This window comes from Lichenostomus cassidix, chromosome 3 (assembly GCF_008360975.1).
Source record: "Lichenostomus cassidix isolate B80296 chromosome 3, HeHo_3.0, whole genome shotgun sequence".
Taxonomy (NCBI): domain Eukaryota; kingdom Metazoa; phylum Chordata; class Aves; order Passeriformes; family Meliphagidae; genus Lichenostomus; species Lichenostomus cassidix.
Window position 1 is genome coordinate 43,681,404 of NC_139483.1, and position 20,884 is coordinate 43,702,287.

Consider the following 20,884-nt stretch of genomic DNA (forward strand, 5'->3'; position numbering starts at 1 on the left):
TGTGCTTGGAACAGTTCTACGAACTCCAGTAGCATCTGGAGATAAGCACATGTCCATCACTTAAACTTAATTCATTAAAGGCTCATTTATTTACAAGATTTGCTTTCTAATATTTATTGCCAAACTGCCATGCAAGGTTCATGTGCATTTACCCTTGAGTGCTTTCAGCTTTTTTTTCTGTATTGCCATAGTATTATTTCTTCCAGGGTGCTTGTAATATTTTTTAATGTTTGTAAATGACTTAATGTGGTGCTAAGCCTTTCTAGATACGTATCACCAGAACAAGATACTGCTTGAGGCAGACATATTAGTCTTATAAACTAGATCCTAACCCTATAATGATCCAAACCAAATGCCATCCTAAACCTCCATCATGTTGTGCCCTGAGGGTGGAGATGCCTAGGATCTGTATTAGTGAGGATTAGTATGCTCTGGTTTCAGGTCTCTCCTGAACTTGCGAAAGCCAGTTACCTTAACATGAGGAATGTTCTGCCTTCCTGAATGGAGGCTAACATCCTTTTATTAAAATAAATGTCTGCATCCTCTGCAGGTCAACAGAATCCCTGCCCAGAACCACTTCCAATATTTTCTTCTCTCTCCTCTTTTTTCTGGGTGTTCAGAATTAGGGATTTCACTGCACAGCTCTGCCATATCCATAGCACTTCTTGCTTCCTTTCAATTCAATAGGTGAAAATGATAAAACTAAAATTTAGGAAGCTATTCCTTGTCAGTGTAGGAGAGCCGAGAAAAGAGCCCAGTAAGCTGCACATCAGTTGTTCACATAAATTGAGTCAAACCCAAAATGTTATTCTTTATCAAAAAGTTGCATTTTTAAGAAGAGACCATACAGGAAAATTCAGTCCATGTCTTCCTAAGGTATCAAATCTGTCTAGAATTTACAGAATTCAATTCCAGGGAAGATTTTTGTCTTAACCTACTGGCCTCCCTTATTCTGTTTCTGAGAGATCAGAAATTAAATAGTCTAAAGAAGCAGACAAGAATAAAGAAGGCCAAAGGGAATTTCATACTGACAATTGGGATATATTTTATCTTTTTTAACTATTTGAATTAAATGTTTTTAAAACTCTGAAAATTTGAAATAGCAAAAGAAGGGAAATTCCAAATGTCTGGCAATTCTAAGTACCTGAAGTCTAACTTACTAAAAATATTTAGTAACAATGGCTTTGTTATGTAACTAGAGTAAAACACCTGCTAAAATTCCTAGTATGTACAAACTTGCTTTATATGTCTTAATAGACACTGAAAAACAAGGACAATTTGTCAGAAGGCTGAGAGAAATAATGGATATTTAAATCCAGACTAATTTAACTACTAAGTTTTACAGTACCCCATGTTTTGACTTCTTTCATGCAGGAGGTAACATGTACATGACCTCTCCAATGTGGAATAAGTCCTGCTTTTCACCTTTACAAGTAAAAGCAAAGGTTATTCTCTATGGACAGAAGAATATTCATGGTTGTTTTTGTGATCATTTTTTCCCCTGTAAACTGAAGTATCTGCATTTGTGTGCAAATTTTGCTTTTATGAGTAGAAATTTTGTCTGGAGATGCATTTGCAACCAGAATCTAGCACAAAATTGCTTCTATTCAATAAATCCTTTGCATCTTTGTGAACATCTGGGATAAGAATTTTGTACTTGGCAATATGTATAGAATGTATGGGAGTTGGACATCCCAATCTGAGATGCAGTTTTTACTCGCTGTTATCTTTACTCATTGTTATCTTATCAGTTGTTTGGAAAATGCCTTGTTGATAATTTTTTTTTTAATTGCTGTTACAGACATTTACAGCCTGGTGCAATTCCCACCTCAGGAAAGCAGGCACACAGATTGAGAACATTGAGGAGGACTTTAGAAATGGCCTCAAACTGATGCTCCTCTTGGAAGTTATCTCAGGTTAGCTAAAATCAAGTTTTCTATGTATTTACAGCACACTAACTGCAGCACTCTTAAAAGAACTAAAATTGTTAATGATTCAAAACAGTGAACACAAACTCTAAGCAGACTGAAAAGTGAGTGATGAAACACATTGTAAAGCAAAAGGGAGGGGGAAAAAAAGCTCTGCTTTTTCCTTGTCTCCAAAATGTTATAATTTGTACTTCTGTTCCAGGATATCACAGTATATTGGGGTGTATCACTGACACCACAGTGTTGCTGGACAAACCAAATCATTGAGGACCTTGTCTGAGCCCCTAACAATTAAAAAACCTTTACAGTTAGGTTACAAATTCATTTTATTCTGCTTTTACCATTAATGTTTTGCTTTGCTTTTAACGACTTTATAGAATGGACCAGTGCTTTCAAAAGTGAGTGCCTAAAGCGAACCTAGATTAATATGCAGTCACAAGTAAGAGGTCTCATTTTTCAAAAGAGTGGAACATCCAATAACTTCTTTTGCTAACTGATGTAAACTCACTATGTCACCTTTGTTATGCATTTTTCATGGGGGCAATCTCCAGGGTAAGATCAGAATGCCCCTCAATGGGAAGGGAATAGCTCAAGCCACAAACACACAAGACAGTTTAGATTTTTGCTGGAGATTTTAGTCTAGAAAGAAATTCTTCAAATGATCATTCGTCATGAAATGGAGAATCTTTTTTAGAAATTATCATTCCTTGTGATCATTTGTAAAGTTAAGTTTGTTCAAACACATCAACCCTATGCCCTGAAGTGAGCTGCTCTGCTGTGCTGGATAAGGTTGTTAAAAGCCATTCTTCTCAGTCAGATGTGGAAGGATCTGCTGGATAGAATCCAGCCTCTCTTTACTGTCAGGCAGATAAGGATGATGAGCCCTGAGAACATTCTGCCTTCTTAATATTCAGCTACTGTAACAGACAGTAGCAATGAACCAGAAGCTGAGTAGCAGGAAGTGCACATATCTTCCAGATATTTAGGGCAACCAAAAATTTTACTCTGGTTTTACTGCTATATCAGAAAAATCAAAGTCAGATGCTCCAACATTTGAATTTTCTTTTCAGGGTTTTGTTCAAGTCCCTTTGGCATTCTTTCAGAAAAATACCTGTTAAAATAACTTCTAACTTTTAGGCAGTGTTAGGGCATGTCCATTCTTGATTTCTAATCACTTGTATGCCTATAGCAAGGTGTATGTAACAATAAACACATCAAATTTGTTATTCTGCAGGGGAAAGGCTACCAAAGCCAGACAGAGGGAAGATGCGCTTCCATAAAATTGCCAATGTCAACAAAGCTCTGGATTACATCGCCAGCAAAGGAGTGAAACTTGTGTCAATTGGTGCAGAAGGTATGTGACAGATCTTGGCAGTGCATCTTACTTCGGTCACTTTACAAAGAAGTCTGATGGAGACCCTTGGCCACATTATGTGCACTGTTCTCTATATATGGGTGCCTCAAAAATCCCTTAATATTGATTGCTGAACTATATCTGTGAAAGGACAAGAGGTGGAAATTTGTGGACCGTTGGAGAGGGATTGGGGAATAAATGAGCACTAAGATTATTTTGTCTCCAAGGTTAATTTGAATTGTCTGTGTTTCAGTGGGTGTTCAGACAATGACTTTTTCTTACAGAACATTCTGTTTTTCTCACACTTTATTAAAAATATGGAACTCCTTTAGAAACCAGGTTGGATTCCTGTGTGTGCTTTATACAATCTGGGGTCTTTAGGAGATATTATTCAGACAAGACAAAGGCTGATATCACTACTGAGTGGCTGGAACCTAGTCCCATTTTATTATGGGATTTTCTGCAGCTGAGTTTCTAAAATTCAGATGTAGAGTTAAGGGAGTGATCAAAACAAACTGTGGTAGCTGGGGAGAGACTGAACATATGAAGAAATTGGAGTGGGATGCTATTTATTAAAGTAATTGCTTTTTTATTGTTCTGTTGTTCAGGTAGCTAAGTATAAATGTGGTTGGCTAGCTAGATTCTGGGACATGTAAACTGAGCTAAAGAAGGTAGGCTCTCACTGCAAGTGAACCTGTGCCTCCCTAGGAGATTCAATTAATTGTTTAAAAATGACAAAGGTATGTGTAGAGCTCATTGCTTCATGAATATATTTACATAATGGTTTGCATAACCATTACAATACGAAGAATGATGTGGCTAGCATGATACCCAATTATTTTTGATTCCATAGCTGTCGCTGTTGAGCCACTAGCAGAGAAAAAGACCCGAGTTTTTGGTGTGACAAGAAAGAGGAAATTTATTATTTTGATTTCAATATATATAGACTTTTCAGAGGTCACCCAGATTGGTCAGTCAGAAACCTCCCCCTAGGCCTGATTGGCCAGGCCTGAACTGTCCAAATCTTGAGACACTGTTTCAAAAACATCCAAACTTTATCTTTGTTTATAAAACACAGGAGGATGTTCTCACGGGAAAGACCTGTGCTAGCCACACATAGCCTTAATGATGTGCTTTCTGGGCATTTTTTTCCCCACACTCTAAAATGTCCTTAAAGCAAAATTTTGGCTGTAACCTCAGTATGAGTATGATCAGCACTCTTATTTCTATTGACATTGATAGGCCTTTTTAGATTGATTTATGAGCCTCTTCTTCCTGTTTCCTGATTTCTCCAGGCTTATTTCTACAGGCTTATATGTATCCTCATACTGGCTTCCAAGCCTTGATCCCAGGGAGCTTACTGTAATTGTGGATGGAACAGGATATTCATTAGGTGGGATAAGGGTATCTGTGGAAATAATGGAGAGATCTGTCAGCATTTATTGATCCCACTATGGTTTGATCTAGCCCACTTGGTTCCTCAAGTATCATTCACCAAATGTGTTCAGTTTCTAGATCTAGAAACCACAAATCCCCAGAAATGTGCTCCACGGGCAAAGCATTTGTTTGAACTCAGTCTTTATTTATTTGAGACTGAACTGGGTGGGTCACCTGCGTCCAAAGCCATACCATATGCCTTTAGGCACGTAACAGAGACCTTTTTTTGGGAATATATACTCAGCGAGGAGAAATAGGCAATTCCCAGAGGCACTTCAGATCTCAGATGAGCTCTACTGCAATTCAGGAGTGCCTGGCTCCCTCCATCAGTTGTACAGGCCCATTGCTCTACTCAATGAAGTGGGATGGAAAAATATGCTGCTACCTTAAACCTCTGCAGTTAAGGTTGTTCTGAGAGTGACATGGCATTGAATGGACAGCAGAGGGTACTGAAGACACAATTTATGTGTGGAAATGATAATTAAGAATACAGAAGCCTGTTTGATAGCTGATGAAGAAATGCTGAGATTACTGAGTGTGGAGAAAACGAATTATAGTTTCTGTCATGTCATGCAGGAGACTATGAGGCTTCCTAACCAAAACCAACAGTGTAACAAAAGGAGTATCTTGTGCAAAGTAGCTGTTCTTTCTGGTCACAGTTTGCACAAGGCTGGAATATTTAAACCAAGATGCATTAGCTCATATCTGCTCCTGAAAGGAGCAAGCCGGCCCTCTGCACCCCCATCTCCCTTATTTTGCCCTGTTTATTGCTGCTCAGTACTGCCACGGTGCTCAGGCTGGGGAGCAGCACTTGAGCAATTTCTGAAGGCAAAGCATCTGGGATAGCTCAGATTGGACATTGAAAACATTAAAACTAACCCTGTTGTTCTCCTTGGCAGCAACTGGTGTGGGTTCAGATGCTCTGTGATGTAGGTGCTCTGTGATAATTCTCTTTGGGAATGAGGCAGGAACAAAGGGCAGTAACCTCTTCCAGCTTTTCAGCCACTTGCTGCAAGTTGACTGTCCATACAGCCAGAATTTATTTTTGTATGGAACAGCCAGTAACATCACCTTAATCTCTAGTAACCCAAGAGATAAAGGTGATGTTTTTAGCTTTTATTCCCTGTTTCTGGAATTCTGTCTGTAAAATGGAAGCAAAAATGGATTAAAAGCAAAAATCAATTCATTAGCATTAAAAAATAAATTAAATTCTTGGATGGAGGCATGGGAGAAAAATTCACAGCTAGTGTCATAGCTTAGGTTCAGAGAGGAACCTGTCATTGTAAGACATTGCACTATGCCAAGTATGGCCTGATGCCCACATTAGATTACACCCATGTGGGCAGGAGCAGAGAGATTCATGTGCCTTCCACACCCACTCTAAACAGGCTGAACACAAAGCCAGTGCTGGCACAGACGTGCTTAGTGCCCTGTTGAGTTTACTACATCCCCTCTGCTAAATTTGTTACCTAAGGCCCAGTGTGGTGCTGATGCAGCAATGCAGTATCACATCTGACTGGGTATGGTTTCACAGTGTGGGACCTCTGGCACCAGTGTGTGTTTAAAGAGTCCCTGTGCCCCCTGGAACTGCATTCTTGCTCCCACACTTCACAGCCCTGCCCTCTCACTTGGGCTGACAACTGTTGCTGTAGCTCTGCTGGAGACTGGATCAGCAATCTGATCTGTTTTTAAAACACACTCCACCCCTTTTTTTCTTTTGTTGCATTTTTCAGCATTGTTGACCGGGCAGTCATTACAGTAGGTTGGAGTGAATGCCAGCAAGGAGGCAGAGCACAGTCTCCTTAAGTTTATATTGTTACCCAAGTCCCCTTAACTCTGCCCCATGTGTGAGCATGGGGCATGTGGGCTTGTCTGCATCCATCTGTTTGGGGATTCTCTGAGTGACATGGATGCTTGGAATACTTTTTAATTCCCAAAGCAGGAAAGTTTTGTATCTAAGTCTGCTGAGGATCATGTTCTATTATCTGACATACTGAATGGTGAAGAGCATGTAGGCCCAAGGGAACAACTGGCATTTAAAATGGGGCCTCAAAATGGTGATTCCTGAGGATCATCGGTACAAAAATAAAATTAGTATTTTTAAGGGTCCAGGGATATTCTTTAGAGTCATACTTATTGTTCTGAGCCTGACTTCTCTGGACCGTCTGCGGAGAGGAGAGAGCAGAGCACTTTTAATTGTGATGCTGAGCAGAAGCCATATTTGTCTGCTCTGATCTGTCTTGTCGATAATCTCTTTTTCCACTGGTCATGAAATGAGACCAGAGGGTTAAAAAGCTAATAGAAAAAACAGTGAAAGTAGTCCTTATGAACCATTCACAGTCCAGGAGTTAGAAGTTTTCCCTTAAGTTTTAAAAAAGTGCAGTAACTCCATTTGGAAGATATTGCATCCTGAATGAAATCAACTAGATATGGAGAACCACAAAAGACAAGTATCCTGTTAATTGGATACACTTCTGTATTGCTTTTCTAGGGAGTGGGAAAAATGTTAAAGACAACATGATTTGTGAATTTCCTACAAGAAGGTTAGAATTAGGTTAGAATTAAAAAAAAAAAAAAAACCAAAAAACCAAAGCAGAATTAAAAAAATGGGACTAAAACCCTTGAGAACTTGCCACACTGCTTTGCTTAACTTTTTGCCTAGACAGTTTTTATTGTTCCCCTCTCACTTTCCCTTTTCTCCTTTCTGCCCTCAGAAAGCTGTAGCTTTGGGTATGTGAGGGGTAGGAATTATATTCCTGCCAGAGCAAACAGGCAGTATGAAAAAATTAATGAAGTTTTCTACTGACCTGTAAAGGAAAATTATAGGAATGGATCAATACTTTTTTGTCACTGATACTTTTTAATATTTTAGCAACTTTATTTTTCTGCCTTGTCCTTTATATGAGTTGTGGGGGTTTTTTTTGTTTTTGTTTTCGTTTTTTTTTATGCTAGCAGTAGATAATGAGAAACAAAAGCTGGCAAAACCCTTGAAAATCCTCCTGAGGAACAACATTGAAAATTCCCTCTCTTGCTCTTTCATTCTCTGTGTGTGTACATATGGATATGTAAATCAAAACAACGATGTAGTGATTATGCAAATCTATGAATTGATTGCCTGACGTTCAGTAATGCCTCTGGAGCATTTAAACACATTTAGTTTACATTTGAAGAAATTTGTCTTTACTGTATATACATATCAGATATCTGATCAAAATAGTGAAGCTCTTGACGCAAGAGGAGGGAAGAAGAAGTAGCTACATACTGTAATTGCCATTAGGTCTTTTTTTGTCTGAAAGGATTTAGTTTTGAGATATGAAGAGATTTGAGGTCTTTCAATAAGGCAGTATGCATGGAAGGCAGGCAGAGTGGTGTAGGAATTCTGGAAAATTAGTGCAAGATCCAAAGGGGAAAGTAGAAAAATAGCCATTCATATATAAACATGAATTATCACACTAACAAAATAAGTACAGGGTAGTGGTGGGTTACATATTTTCTATCCCATTTGTTAATTCCATAGGTTCAAATGACAGCTTGGTCACGTCCTAGTACAATTTAACATCTATCTCAAGTCTCTCAGACAGCAGCTGCTTTGTTCTGTAAAAGTTGCCCCTGGATTCAGGAAACTTTTAAGTAGCAGAGCGACTGCATTTTCTGCTGGCACTTCTATTGGCATTTGATGTTAAATTGAGAAAATTCCTCCTGCTGCAAGTTCCTCCTGCTCCTTGCCCAGAACACCAGTGGGCCCCCAGGCAGACACAGCTGCTCCACTTTTTGAGAAGGGCTGGAGGTGACTTTCAAGTAGGGGAGCAGCTGCTGCCTTCCCTGCTCCACTGCTCTTAAGGCGGGAGGTGACTGGAAAGTCAGTCTGGAGCTCCCATCTCTCATTGTCCTATCTCCTGCCTTCCCACTGCTGGAGCCTCCTTATAGTCTCACTATGTTTTTCAGAGACTCTTGACTTACTTTCCAGAACGATTTAATGTTACCATCACACTTAAGTAGTCTGGCAGTACATTTCTTGGTCTTGAGAAATTGAAGTGGTATTGCTTAATTACAAAGTGAGAGCAGTGGATTCTGACCTGGCTTGTGGCAGAGATTCCCAAGACTGCTGTGTTACAGGTAGTCTCAAACAGTCTTGAAACCCCAGAGGTGAAAAAAACCTATTTATATTAAAGATACATAAATGTGTGTGTGATTCAGAGCTGTAAGGCATTACAACCTTGTGGCTGTGTTTTGGCAGGAAACTGCATAGCTCAGTGTCAGGAGGAACTGTGTCTCTTGAGCTGTTCTTCATGTCTTGTCTGTGCTGACACTATAAGTAAATTCTCAAACATATTTAAATATTATAGGGGAAATTCTGAGTACCATTTTATTAAAAAACAGTACTGTTAGTGTCCTGTAGTTTCTTAAAAATTTGGGCTTTTTGATTCTGTTCTATTTGAAAATCATCAATACTGATACTGTTCAAACTTTTAATGTTTCCCTTCATGCTCTCTCTAAAAAGTCACCCTAAAAGGTAAAGATATGAAACTGTTTCAACTACCTGGAGAGAAGCCTTTAATCATGGAAAGACTGAACTGACCGTAACCTCAGTAATTTTCAGTCCTACTGCCAGAGTAGCACAAGCATGAGTTTGTTGAAAGATGAATCCAGGTGAACTCTTTGTGAATAAATAATTACAGTAGAAGTAGAATTAATTTACTAGTTCGAATGTATTATTTATACACTATATATTATATACATTATAGATATATATTCTATGTATTATATATTATATATGACCTTGAAAAAAACTAAATACTATTACTGTATCTATTTTTCACCTCAGAAATCGTGGATGGCAATGTGAAAATGACACTGGGTATGATCTGGACTATCATCCTTCGTTTTGCTATTCAGGATATTTCAGTGGAAGGTAATAGTAATACAGTAAAGTTAAATAATTAAGAAATTTGTTTAAAGTCATGTTTATATGAATTATGCACAAGTGAGAGGAGTGTTTTAAAAATAATTTTTTTCACAGGAAGTGGTACTGTAAGCTCTCTACCTGGTGACAGAATTAATTTCTGGAGGGAAAATTATTTACTCTCCTTGAGCCATCTTTCTAGGTGCAGTAGTTCTGGTCATGTCTCTCAGCTACATAAACAGAAACATGACCATGTTTCTGAGCTTCAGTCACCTGAAACTAATGCTGTACCCTTTGTGTTTGGTTCTATTTCCAACCTACTTTTCTAGTCCTGTCTATTTGTCACATTCTTTGCATTTCTGATTATATCCCTCTTCTTTCTATCACATTTTTTCCTTACTGTTTCAGAATTTTTTTTCTTAACTTCTACTTGGTTACTGGCTCCAAAAAGCATTGTTACAATACTCTTTAAATCAAGCCTATGCTTTGAAAGTCCAGAATTCTAGAAACTAATTTCAACTTTCAACAAAAGAATAATTTCAAGGACTGCATGTTATTCTGCCCACATAATTTGTGGGCCATTAAATGATGACCTAATGATTTATTTAATAATTTCTGACCTTTACTTATGCATTCAGATGCCCATAGGGTTCAGATAAAAAAGGGTATTTTTTTGGCTCTAAAACCTCCCCATAAGCAAATGAATTGAGACTACAAGCATATTTCATGTAGGCACCAACACAATCTTTTATGTGTATTTGCATTATCTTTTTATTGGGTATTTTTCTCCAATGTACAGTCTGCTGTCCAACCAATATAATTCCTTCAACTTCTAACATCCCAGAACTTCTGTGCAGGCTGAGACTCTAATCTTAACTGACCTCTGGATGTTAATGAAGCCCCATTAGTCCATTTAGATGAGTATCTTTTAGGAATAAATGTTGGCTTACGTCAATCAATTTCAGGTGGCCAACCACAATTAAGATGACAAGAAATGAATTACTTGAGCTCTTTTAAAATGTTTCCTTTTTTTTTACTCCCTTGTATCTTTTACAGAGACCTCTGCCAAAGAAGGGCTGCTGCTGTGGTGTCAAAGGAAAACTGCTCCTTACAGAAATGTGAATATTCAGAACTTCCATCTTAGGTAAACTTCCATTATTTTAAGAGCTAGAATCAATCTTAAAAATGTGACGTCAGTTTTTTCTGCAGTTGTGTAGATATTTATTTGACAGGAGAATTTTGCTCTTCACTGTTAACTAGATTTTTTTAAAATTCTCATTCTCTATCTTCAGAGTGTTATTTTGATTAGCCTTTGGCATCATTTGCTATGACTTCCATAGTTCCTATTTAAAAGAACAACATCCTGCTATATATGGAATGACTATATTACATTTTTAAAGGTCCTTTGTATTATATGGGAATTCTTGAGTACTGCAGCATAGTGGCAAATGACTACTTTCAAACGGGAGTCACAGAGAAACACTTCTGGCATAAAGACCAGTGTACTGAGCATGCAAATATCTCATTGTGATGAATCAGTCTTTATAATTTTGTAATGTAACTGTAAGTAAGGATCATAAAATGCACTTAGTACACACAACAGCAGCACTTCAAACATGTTTGTTTTCAGAATCAGGATCATAACCTAAGCTGAAAAATTTAGTGAAGCTCGAGCCTTGTGTCTCTATGTTTTCAATAAGACCTAGAATGGGAGTTTCAGGCCATTCACAGACTGCCTGATTTGGGGATTTAACAGGGCTAATTCCTGAAGCTGTGCCACAGACCTACCTCATTATACTACTTAGCTTGTCAGTTGCAATGTTAACCATGTGATTTTCCCTTCCCTGAGACCCATCTAGTATTTAAAACAAGAGCTCTATAAGTGTTTTGAATTAATTCTTAATGTGTAGTACTGAAAGCACATTTAGGAACAGAGAAGATACAGTTCATACATGCATTCCAAGATAACAAAAATTTGATTTACCGTTCTTATATTGCCTTTCAGAGATCTGAAATTTGTTATGTGTTACTTTCCTAGAATATGCAAAGGTATATTTAGTAGAACTTTATATGGATCCATGGTATACTGTAAGTTAGAGTATCAGAATCTTAGTGTATATATGTACATATACTGGTCTGATACATGATATGGGGAGAACAACTTGAATGGAAATACCTCGATTTGTGTTTGGGTGGATTGGCTCTTACAGTACTACTTTGCAATGGGTTGTATAGATCATTTTAATTTTTACCTTTTTGGGGAAAAAATTCATTTCGTTCTCAGTTTGATTCAGTTTTACATTCTGGATGATTTTATATTCTACTTGATTTTGTAACATTTTTATAGAAGATGGTTCTGTTATTTGAAGGACCTCCCCATATACCTCAGTTAGAGGGATTTTAGCAGTCTTAACATGCTTAGGCTCATGAAATTACTGCACAGGACAAGACCTCAAACTCTCAGTCCCTGTGATTCCTTAAAGTGTTTACATAAAGTATCTTCCAGAATAGCTGTTTCTGGCTGAAAGGAACCTCTCATTATCTTTTAAAAAATATGTTATTTGTAGCTCCATTCATTTCCTGTTCTTGCCACAAAAGGTAGCAGGTCTGAAGTCAGGATGAAGTGTAAGAACTCAGATCAAAGCTGTCATATGTGTGAAGTGTTTTAAATAAACTGAGCTGATTTATGATGTCTTACTTCTCTGAGCACATGGCTGTGCCAGTAAAATTCTCTGAAATAACTGAGAAAAAGCCAATTGCTTCATCAAATTCAAGTCATTGCAGGTTTGCTCTCCTTTTATTTTTTCACAAATATGCTGTGAGTGTAATGAGAGATGATGCACTTTCATAGATGAATGTATACTTGAGCAATTCTAGAATACTGCGTGAATGAAGCAGTTGAAATCAGGGACTGTTGCGCAAAATGTACATTGCCTAGAAAGTATTTGGAGTCCTTAAGTGTGCATGGACTGTAAAGTAAGATGTGTACTATAGCTAAAGGAGGACAGTAACAGAACAGCTCAGAGAGAGTTGACAGGTTATAAGTGTCAGGATTTGACAGAATTCCTGCTTTATTTTAAGCCTTGAGCAAGGATCAAACTGTAAAATGCCATGACTTTATTAACTAATTTTTTTTCCATTTTATTTTTTTGTTGTAAAGCTGGAAAGATGGCCTTGGATTATGTGCACTTATCCACAGACACCGACCTGATCTTATTGACTACTCCAAGCTAAATAAGGTCATCAGTCTGGGTGGTACAGCATGCCGTCCTGCTGTGATTTGGCTGGCTTCTGGTTTGCTTAGCATGTTTTCTAAAAGACAGGCTGAGGAGTGCATACTAATTCTGGCTTTCTAAGGTCCTTCCCAAAAAAACCTCAGTGACATGATGGAGACGACCTCCTGTCTGTCTTGTGTCCTTTCCTTCCCATTGCAATGACTGGCATTTAATTGCAAATAATCTGGTCCTCAGATGCTGTTGAAGAAGTCTTTTACACTGCCCAGTGTGGATGTTAAATCAAATACATAGCAATTTTCCATTTACCACTGATAGTATTGTCCATCCTGTTTTTATCTGGTGTAAATGACTGTGATTGCAGAGCAGTAAACAGTGACATGATGATTGATCCTAAGATTCCTTAGAACAAACACTACCCTTGCTAATTAGGAATACACAGTAAGTTACTAGTTTTACATAGAAATTAGTCACTGATTCTCAGATTATATTCTACCTATACTTCCAGACAAGTGTAAACAAAACTGATATCCTAACTTCCTTAGGGGAAGTTAGGGGACCTCATGGGGATTACAAAACTATTTTATTATAGTGTGCTACTTATGTCAAAATGCATGTTTTCTAAAAGATTCTGTGCTTTGAGAGGGTGGAATGAGGAATGAGCAGTAATGTCAGAATTTCTTGATATTATTGCTGAAGAAAAAACCTAGAAAGAAAGTAGAATGTTGTTGTTTTATGTTAGGTCACGATGCATACATGCTGTTTTCTGCTCTCTGGAATGAATGGTTCTTGAGGTCTTATGTAAACACCAGTGCAACAGAAACCTTATTCATGGTTTTAATCTGTTGTGTGCAACTTTGCATTGATGAGAGAGACTGGTAAAACATCAACTCTTTTTTTCCATTCCATGCCCTTTCATGACAAATTGATTTACTAGTGGAATCCACTGTTATTAGAAAGTCCTTGATGAAAGAAAAGATAAATGAAGGAACTGAAATTATTTTAAAACTGCTTTATATCTATATATTCAATTTATGCCAGGGTCCCCAAAGTGTGCAGTGATGAAAATTAAATGAACTTAGTGCTGAACACATAAGATTTTAATTTAGGCAGCTGTTAAAATAACTGCAGATCTGAACCAAAGGGCAAAATATTAGCCATCAATACCAGCTTGTTCTCTAATTCTATATACAACCTTTCCTACAGATTAACAGATTAATGGAATGACTAAACTACCTGTCTCTGTGCACATGTACTTATTATGCATGACACGAACAGAAGTGAGTTTGATTGAATTTATGCTTTGAAAAGTGGTACATGGTTATAAAGAACATCACAGGATAACCATCCCATAGATGAGTGCTGAGAAAAGGGAATAGAACATAAGCAGGTCTGCTTCAACGTTACTATTTCCCTCTTAGAGGTTTCCAAAATAAGAACAGGTCAGATTTCAAATTGAGGCTGAGCTGTTGCACATAAAGCACATGCAGAAAAAATCCTAAAATAGATCTTGCTTTTCTGACCTGGCTGTGTTTGATTGACTCTTCGTTTTGGCTACATTAACAGCTGTCTTGGTGTCTTGTTTCTTATCTCCTGCATGCTGTCCTTTCCTTTTCTCACCAATGTGTTTTGTGTGAACTTGTAGCTGGAAAGATGGCCTTGCTTTCAACGCCCTTATCCATAGGCACAGGCCTGATCTCCTTGACTATGCCAAGTTAGAGGAGGTATTTCTTTAGCTGTAGCAGAGATATTTAGTTACTGTGGCTTGTATTTCTGTTTAAAAGGATGGGTGATGGAAATCTCCAATTAGTCAGACTCTGCTATGATTTTAAAGAAATCTTTTACCAGTGAAGCACTATTTACTCATTCACTTAGTACCAAGCACACAAATAGGAGGTGCTCATCACTCATTCATAAGCAAAGTGCTTTAACCTAGTCAATAGGTCTCACTTAGATTTACTGTCTTTTTTACTTTGCTTTTCTGCATCTTATTTTTCCAGTCTCTCTCTCTGTAGACATGGGCATTGTTCAGAGCAGCTATGACCAGTTAGCATCTTGTATTTATATGTCAAAATAATAGCACCATTAATGGCATTAACTGCCATTTCACACAGCATGCTTTCCCTCCAAGCTGATATGGGAAGGCTGCCTTAATGGCAGCCCAAATCTGACATACTCTTTCATTGTCAGCAACAGCTGTCTGTAGCATAAGAGATGAAATGTGTGATCTCTATCTGAACTGTGTTCACTGCTTCCTTTCTCTTTCCTTCAAAAACCAAAATCTCAAAACCAGAGGAAGTGCTTGAATTTCCACAGCCCTAAAATTCGATTTATAGAGGCATTATGTATTTTTATTTCCAAGCCAAAACTGGCAAGTTTTGCTCCTTCTGGAGAACTGCTCTGTCTGTGCTTGCTTCTTCTCATGCATGCACCTGACCAGCAGAGAACTCAGCAGAAGTCATATTCCTGTGATGTACTGTACAGTGCATACATATAAATCAGGCAGGACTAACTTGGTGTTGAATGGTCTAGTTTAGCCTGCTGGTCCAGTGGCATTTAGTGTCTGCATTGCTGCTGTACTTAATTCAGAATTGGCTCAGAATTCAGTGTACACTACATATGTTATCTATGTTCACTTCCAGAATGTATTTGCAGCAGAGTTCTAGAGGTAGATAATAGCTTATTAAAGTTTTCATAGCAGCAGATGGACCAAAAGTTCATATATCTAGACTGTTTTTTGAAGAATAATAGCTGTGATTCCAGTTTACAGTTTGGAAAAACAGAAGCTAAGTTTTAGTGTACCTACTCTAGTCTTGCTTCAAAGAAAAACTTCTATCTTTGACTCACTGTATTTTTTTCTTTAATGCAGGATGACCCCATAGGAAATATCAACCTTGCCATGGAAATTGCTGAAAAGCATTTGGATATCCCAAAGATGCTGGATGCAGAAGGTGAGAGTTACCTTACTGACGTTTGTGTTGCACATAAGCAGGACACAGTAAAATTTCTTTCTTTTTTTTTTTCCTAGCAGATTTTCAGTATTCCTTCCATATGAATCATAATGTAGCAATCTGCTTCATTTTAAAACAAGATTTTCATTTTTTTCCCCCATACATTGGATAATTTCACTCACTTTTTGCTTCATTATTTATTGTTTGTTAATGTTAATGCATTTGTGGTAGTACTTTGGACCCTAACCTAGCACATGGTCACACTGTGTTAATTGAGGTAAAATGCAGGATCAAAAGTTAATCCTTGCCTTTAATAATTAAAATCTAATTCTAATAAAGGGAAATATAACTGTTAGCAGCTTAAAGCATATTCAGTTTTTTAAATGTTTAAGTGAGGGGCCAAAAATAGAAATAGAAGTACAAAACTTTCAAAACATAGTAACACCTTTCCTCCTCTGCAAGAGAGCTAGGTTGAGGGAAGCTTTTTTTGGTTTATTTTAGTTGTAAACCTTCTGCAGTGATAGTTTTAACACATAATCTATGTGTCTCCAATTATCTTTAGAGCTTCCTAAATTTCTTCAAGATAACCAAACATTTGTACTCTGAGGAAAAAATGCTACCAAAGTACTGGAATTTGCCTACAGTAATTCAAAGCCTTCTTCTCCAAGAATGGAGATTCAGCTCTGGTGGCTTCTCAGTAGAGCAGTGATAACACGGGAATTATCCAGGGCACTCAAACTGACCACGCCTGCTCCTCTTGAAGTCTTCATTTGGAAAGTTAGGCAGGATGATTTGGAAAATGCAGGTTGTAATCTCGTCATTGAAGAGTAGTTTCACTTATGCTTTAAAACAATTGCTTTTGTCTTTTCAACTGCAATTCCCATTTCAAGCACCACTTAATTATTTTGCTCTGTAATGTTGTGCAAGGAATAAACAGAGAAGTGCTGTCTCCTTGCCATTGATCAGCTTATAGTATCATTCTCCTTTTTACATTTTTTTTCGCTTGGTAGTCAATATAAGAAATCTTTTATTTTCCTCACCAGATTTTCTGCACATTCTATCCCTTATCTTCCTATTCTCCTGTTGGCAGGGGAGGAGGTAATGAAATTATATTTCTTCTAATACTCTCTAAGTATTCATGGTCACTTTTTACTACCTTTACTTCCACTGTGCTCTCCATGGAAACTTTGCAAAGTTTTCTTCACAGCTATGTAAAGTAGACAAAAAATCAATAAACATATTGGTCCTGAACTTAGAAATCTCACAGTTAACATTAGAAATTGTTACCTCATTCCTGGGTCTTTTCATGTTAGTATCTTCCCCCTCCTTACACTGACAGGAATCCTTGCTGCTTGCACTGGAATAATTAATGACTCAGCCATAACTGCTGTAAAAACACCTTTTTATATCTTTCTCTGTTAAGCATTGAAAAAGTCCATTTTTATCCATTTTTACCTTGATTGCACCCACTTCATAATTTCCCTCTTTCCTGCCATGGTAGGGACAAAGCTATTAGCCAACCAAGCCAAACTCTCCTGTGATTTATGCTATTAACTAAAAAGATGGGCTGGCATAGGGATTGCAGAACTGCTACTATCCAAGCTTTTCTTAGCACAAAATGTATTTCTGGACTGCAGGAATTGTACAGGTTTCCAATATATGTCAGTGCCCTGTCAGCCACAGGGACCCTGTGCTGATACACACTGTGTACGGTTCTGGTTTGTGACTGTCAGTGGCTGTGTTTAGCTCTGCAATAATTGCAGTGATTTAGATGAAGTTGCTTTAGAGTGGCAGTGAAGCTGAACCCAGTAGATGTGCCAAGCCATCTGCTTGGAAGTCTCCACAAAGCAGAAAGTAGCAATGCCTTTCTGTACAGTCTCAGCCTTCAGATGTTTTCCCATTTCAGGGAGAGTTGTATCTTTTGTGTTTACCGATTCCTAAAGCTTAGGTGGCTTTGCACTCACATCAGTAAACAGATGCAACCTGAATAATGGTTGTATTTATTTGGAAACCTTACAGCATTGAGGTGACACCATTAACATAATCAGATGAAAGTAACTTGTGAGAATTTCTGAGCAGTTAACCCTCTTCTCTCTACACAGATGTAGTAAACACTGCCAGACCTGATGAAAGAGCCATTATGACTTATGTTTCCTGTTACTACCATGCATTTGCTGGTGCTCAGAAGGTGAGATTGTAGATGGATCAGATCTCATCCTTCACCTTCTGTCTTGCTTCTTTCAGCAATTTTTCTTTTTCTGATCTTTTCCTCACTAGTTACTAGAACAGCATCTTAGAGCTGAGCTCATTTCCTATCGCCTGATTTTCTCTGTGAACCACTGTCTTGGTAGAGCCAGTAGTAGTCTATCCATTTGTTCCATAGAAACAAACCTTCCTGTCTCATCTTTCTGCATTTTTACTAATAATATCCAGTAGGCCTTTGACAGCTGGTTACTGAATGGGATAGAGGATGATATTCCCTTTAAATGAACTTGTGCACGTTCATTTGAAGCACCATTAAAAATGCAAGATGAAAATAAACTCAGAGTGAAAAACAATTTCAATAGTAGAATGCCATCTTTCTTCTCTCTGCTGGATATTATTTCTGCTACAGATGTCAAAATCATCATAACATGCTCAGAAAATAAACCCTTCTCTTATGCTTCCAGGATTGTTTTTAAAATATTAAATGCTTAATGGTAAGTACAAACAGCAACATAAAATGATGCTACTATGGAAAACAGACACAAAAACATATACAGACATCTCAGACAAGCTCTGGAATCGTGTCCTAAAGAAAAGAAGGAAAACTCTAAAAACTAAGGTGGTTTGGAGTTGGGCGTACTTCAGGTATTGGTAATATAAAGAATACTGATGTATAATACTAAGGTTATAACTAATCCACATGCAACTTCCAGAGAACATCTCCCTGGATTGAAATGTCGCCTGCCTTTCCTGTGTCTCAGTCAAAACCCTTACAATCTAAGTCACCAGACATGTGTGCCAGTTCTTAAGCAGACAGTACTGGTAAAATTAAGGTCACTCCCTCTGTGACAATACTGCAGGATCAAGCTTATTTAAAAAAAAATCCTCCTCTTTGTATGGGTTTATACTGAATTTTTAGTGTACATTTTATTCTGTCAGCATACCTCAATCTAACACTGAATTTTTACAGCTTTGTAGACTTCCTAGAATACAGAGCTATGGACAAGAAAACAGTAAGAAGGACATGAAGTTATGCATTTATTTATTCATCCTATTTTCTACTCCTTGATTCCTTTTTTTCTTGTTTTGTTTTAATTTCTCCCCCCCTTTTGTAGATATTGTGAACACTCCCAAACCTGATGAGAGAGCTATCATGACATATGTGTCCTGCTTCTACCATGCTTTTGCTGGAGCAGAGCAGGTATTAATCAACTGTCCCTTCAGGTTGCTGTGTTTTTGATTGGTTGTTTCACATTTCCATTACCTTTTAAAAAAAAACTAAACTAATTGAGTAGTATGTGGTTTTAATTAACATTTGCAAGTATTGCTTAAGCACTAATATTTTAACCAACTCTCAAACCTGTTTCAGTTAAATGTTGTGTAACAAGTTAGCTTCTTTAATTCAAAGAGACATTCCTGTTTCTAATTTTGGGTCTTTATTTGGTGACTATGAAGACTGTTTCAGAAAAAAACATATTTGAAAATATTGTAAAGTGGAGTTGTTGCTTGTTGCTGCAACAATATCTTATGTGTCTGCTGCATAACAGAATATTTGACTTTTGGAGATTGAGATTTACTCATGCTGAGTAGTAATTTAGGGCTAGATTTTCAAAGACATGTAAAGGCACAGGCACAGAAGACATCCAACACAGTATTTGTGCCTGGTTCCCACTGAAGCCAACAGAATTATTTGTGGATGAAGGTACTAGTATAAAATGTACGAACATCAGCAGCAGACCTGTCATCAGTGGGATTGTCACTCATAAATGTGGCATCTCCCACTCTTCTGCTTCATACATTTCTAGCCTACAAATGGACACAACCCAACTTATGTTAAAAAAAATAAAGAACCCTTAAAATAGTTGATATTTTCCCTTCATCCTCAGTATTGAGTTCTCCTTCCTGTCTGCTAGGTCACCTATACCTTACCACAACACAGCTATGCTGTTGCACCCTCTCGCTTCTGGTTATGAAGGTTTTGCTATTCATGCAAAAGGGGAATTCCAAATACTCTGTAACACTGGAGTCCACATGGATATTTATTTGATTAGAGATACTCCAGAATCATATTTGTATGAAAGTATTGCTCTGTGATATCAAACTAGTAAATTTTAAATATGGCAGAGCTACACAGCACCTTCACATTGAAATTTATCAGGAGGCACGAAAAGGTTTGCTGTCAGTGGTTGTGCTACACTTATTCTCAAGGGTATGTGTACATATGATATGCAGATATCGAGTGGTCTGAGACTTCTACATCATATGTGGTGTCTTTCTAGTGTGGCTAACAAATTAATACTTTTTGGATGTGATTTTGAAAAATAACCAATAGGATATTTTAAGATTGGCCCAAGTTGTATTTGAAAAGATTTATTAGACAACTATATAATAAGGCTTCACTGTACAACAAGGGGACTTCTGTGCTCATCTGTGCCTCATTCAGGCTATTGGAATCTATGACTGCAGAAGGAGGGAAAATGAGCATCTAAGCAACCTAGGAGCATATAAAAGAATGTGATCTTTTATTTGCAGCAGCCACGTTCTCTCTCTTTCTCCAAGCCTATACCTTTCTCAGAATGTGTTTATGAATATGTCCTGTTTATTTGCTGTGTGTTACAGGCTGAGACTGCAGCTAACCGGATCTGTAAGGTGCTTGCTGTGAATCAGGAAAATGAGAGGTTGATGGAAGAGTATGAGAGACTAGCAAGTGAGGTAAGGATGCTCTGTCTGTAAAGTGGTGACATTTATGTTTGTGAAATATCGAAAGCTGAAACATTCATGCACTCTCTGCAAGACAGCAAAGTGGAGACCCTTTAAACGTAAATCTCACAGTGCCAGGTTACAAAGCCCAGTTGCCCAAGACATCAAAGTTC

General features: G+C 37.7%; 1 protein-coding gene across 1 annotated transcript in view; it reads left to right on the top strand.

The window, feature by feature from the left end:
- ACTN2 (actinin alpha 2) overlaps positions 1 to 20,884 on the top strand; it is a 67,800-nt gene that overhangs the window by 21,331 nt on the left and 25,585 nt on the right. Inside the window, exons 2-9 of the mRNA XM_085055529.1 lie at positions 1,802 to 1,916; positions 3,163 to 3,282; positions 9,545 to 9,631; positions 10,679 to 10,766; positions 12,783 to 12,861; positions 15,725 to 15,806; positions 19,127 to 19,212; positions 20,631 to 20,723. Of these exons, the coding sequence (XP_084911655.1) occupies positions 1,802 to 1,916; positions 3,163 to 3,282; positions 9,545 to 9,631; positions 10,679 to 10,766; positions 12,783 to 12,861; positions 15,725 to 15,806; positions 19,127 to 19,212; positions 20,631 to 20,723 (750 nt within the window). The remainder of the gene's footprint in view (positions 1 to 1,801; positions 1,917 to 3,162; positions 3,283 to 9,544; positions 9,632 to 10,678; positions 10,767 to 12,782; positions 12,862 to 15,724; positions 15,807 to 19,126; positions 19,213 to 20,630; positions 20,724 to 20,884) is intronic.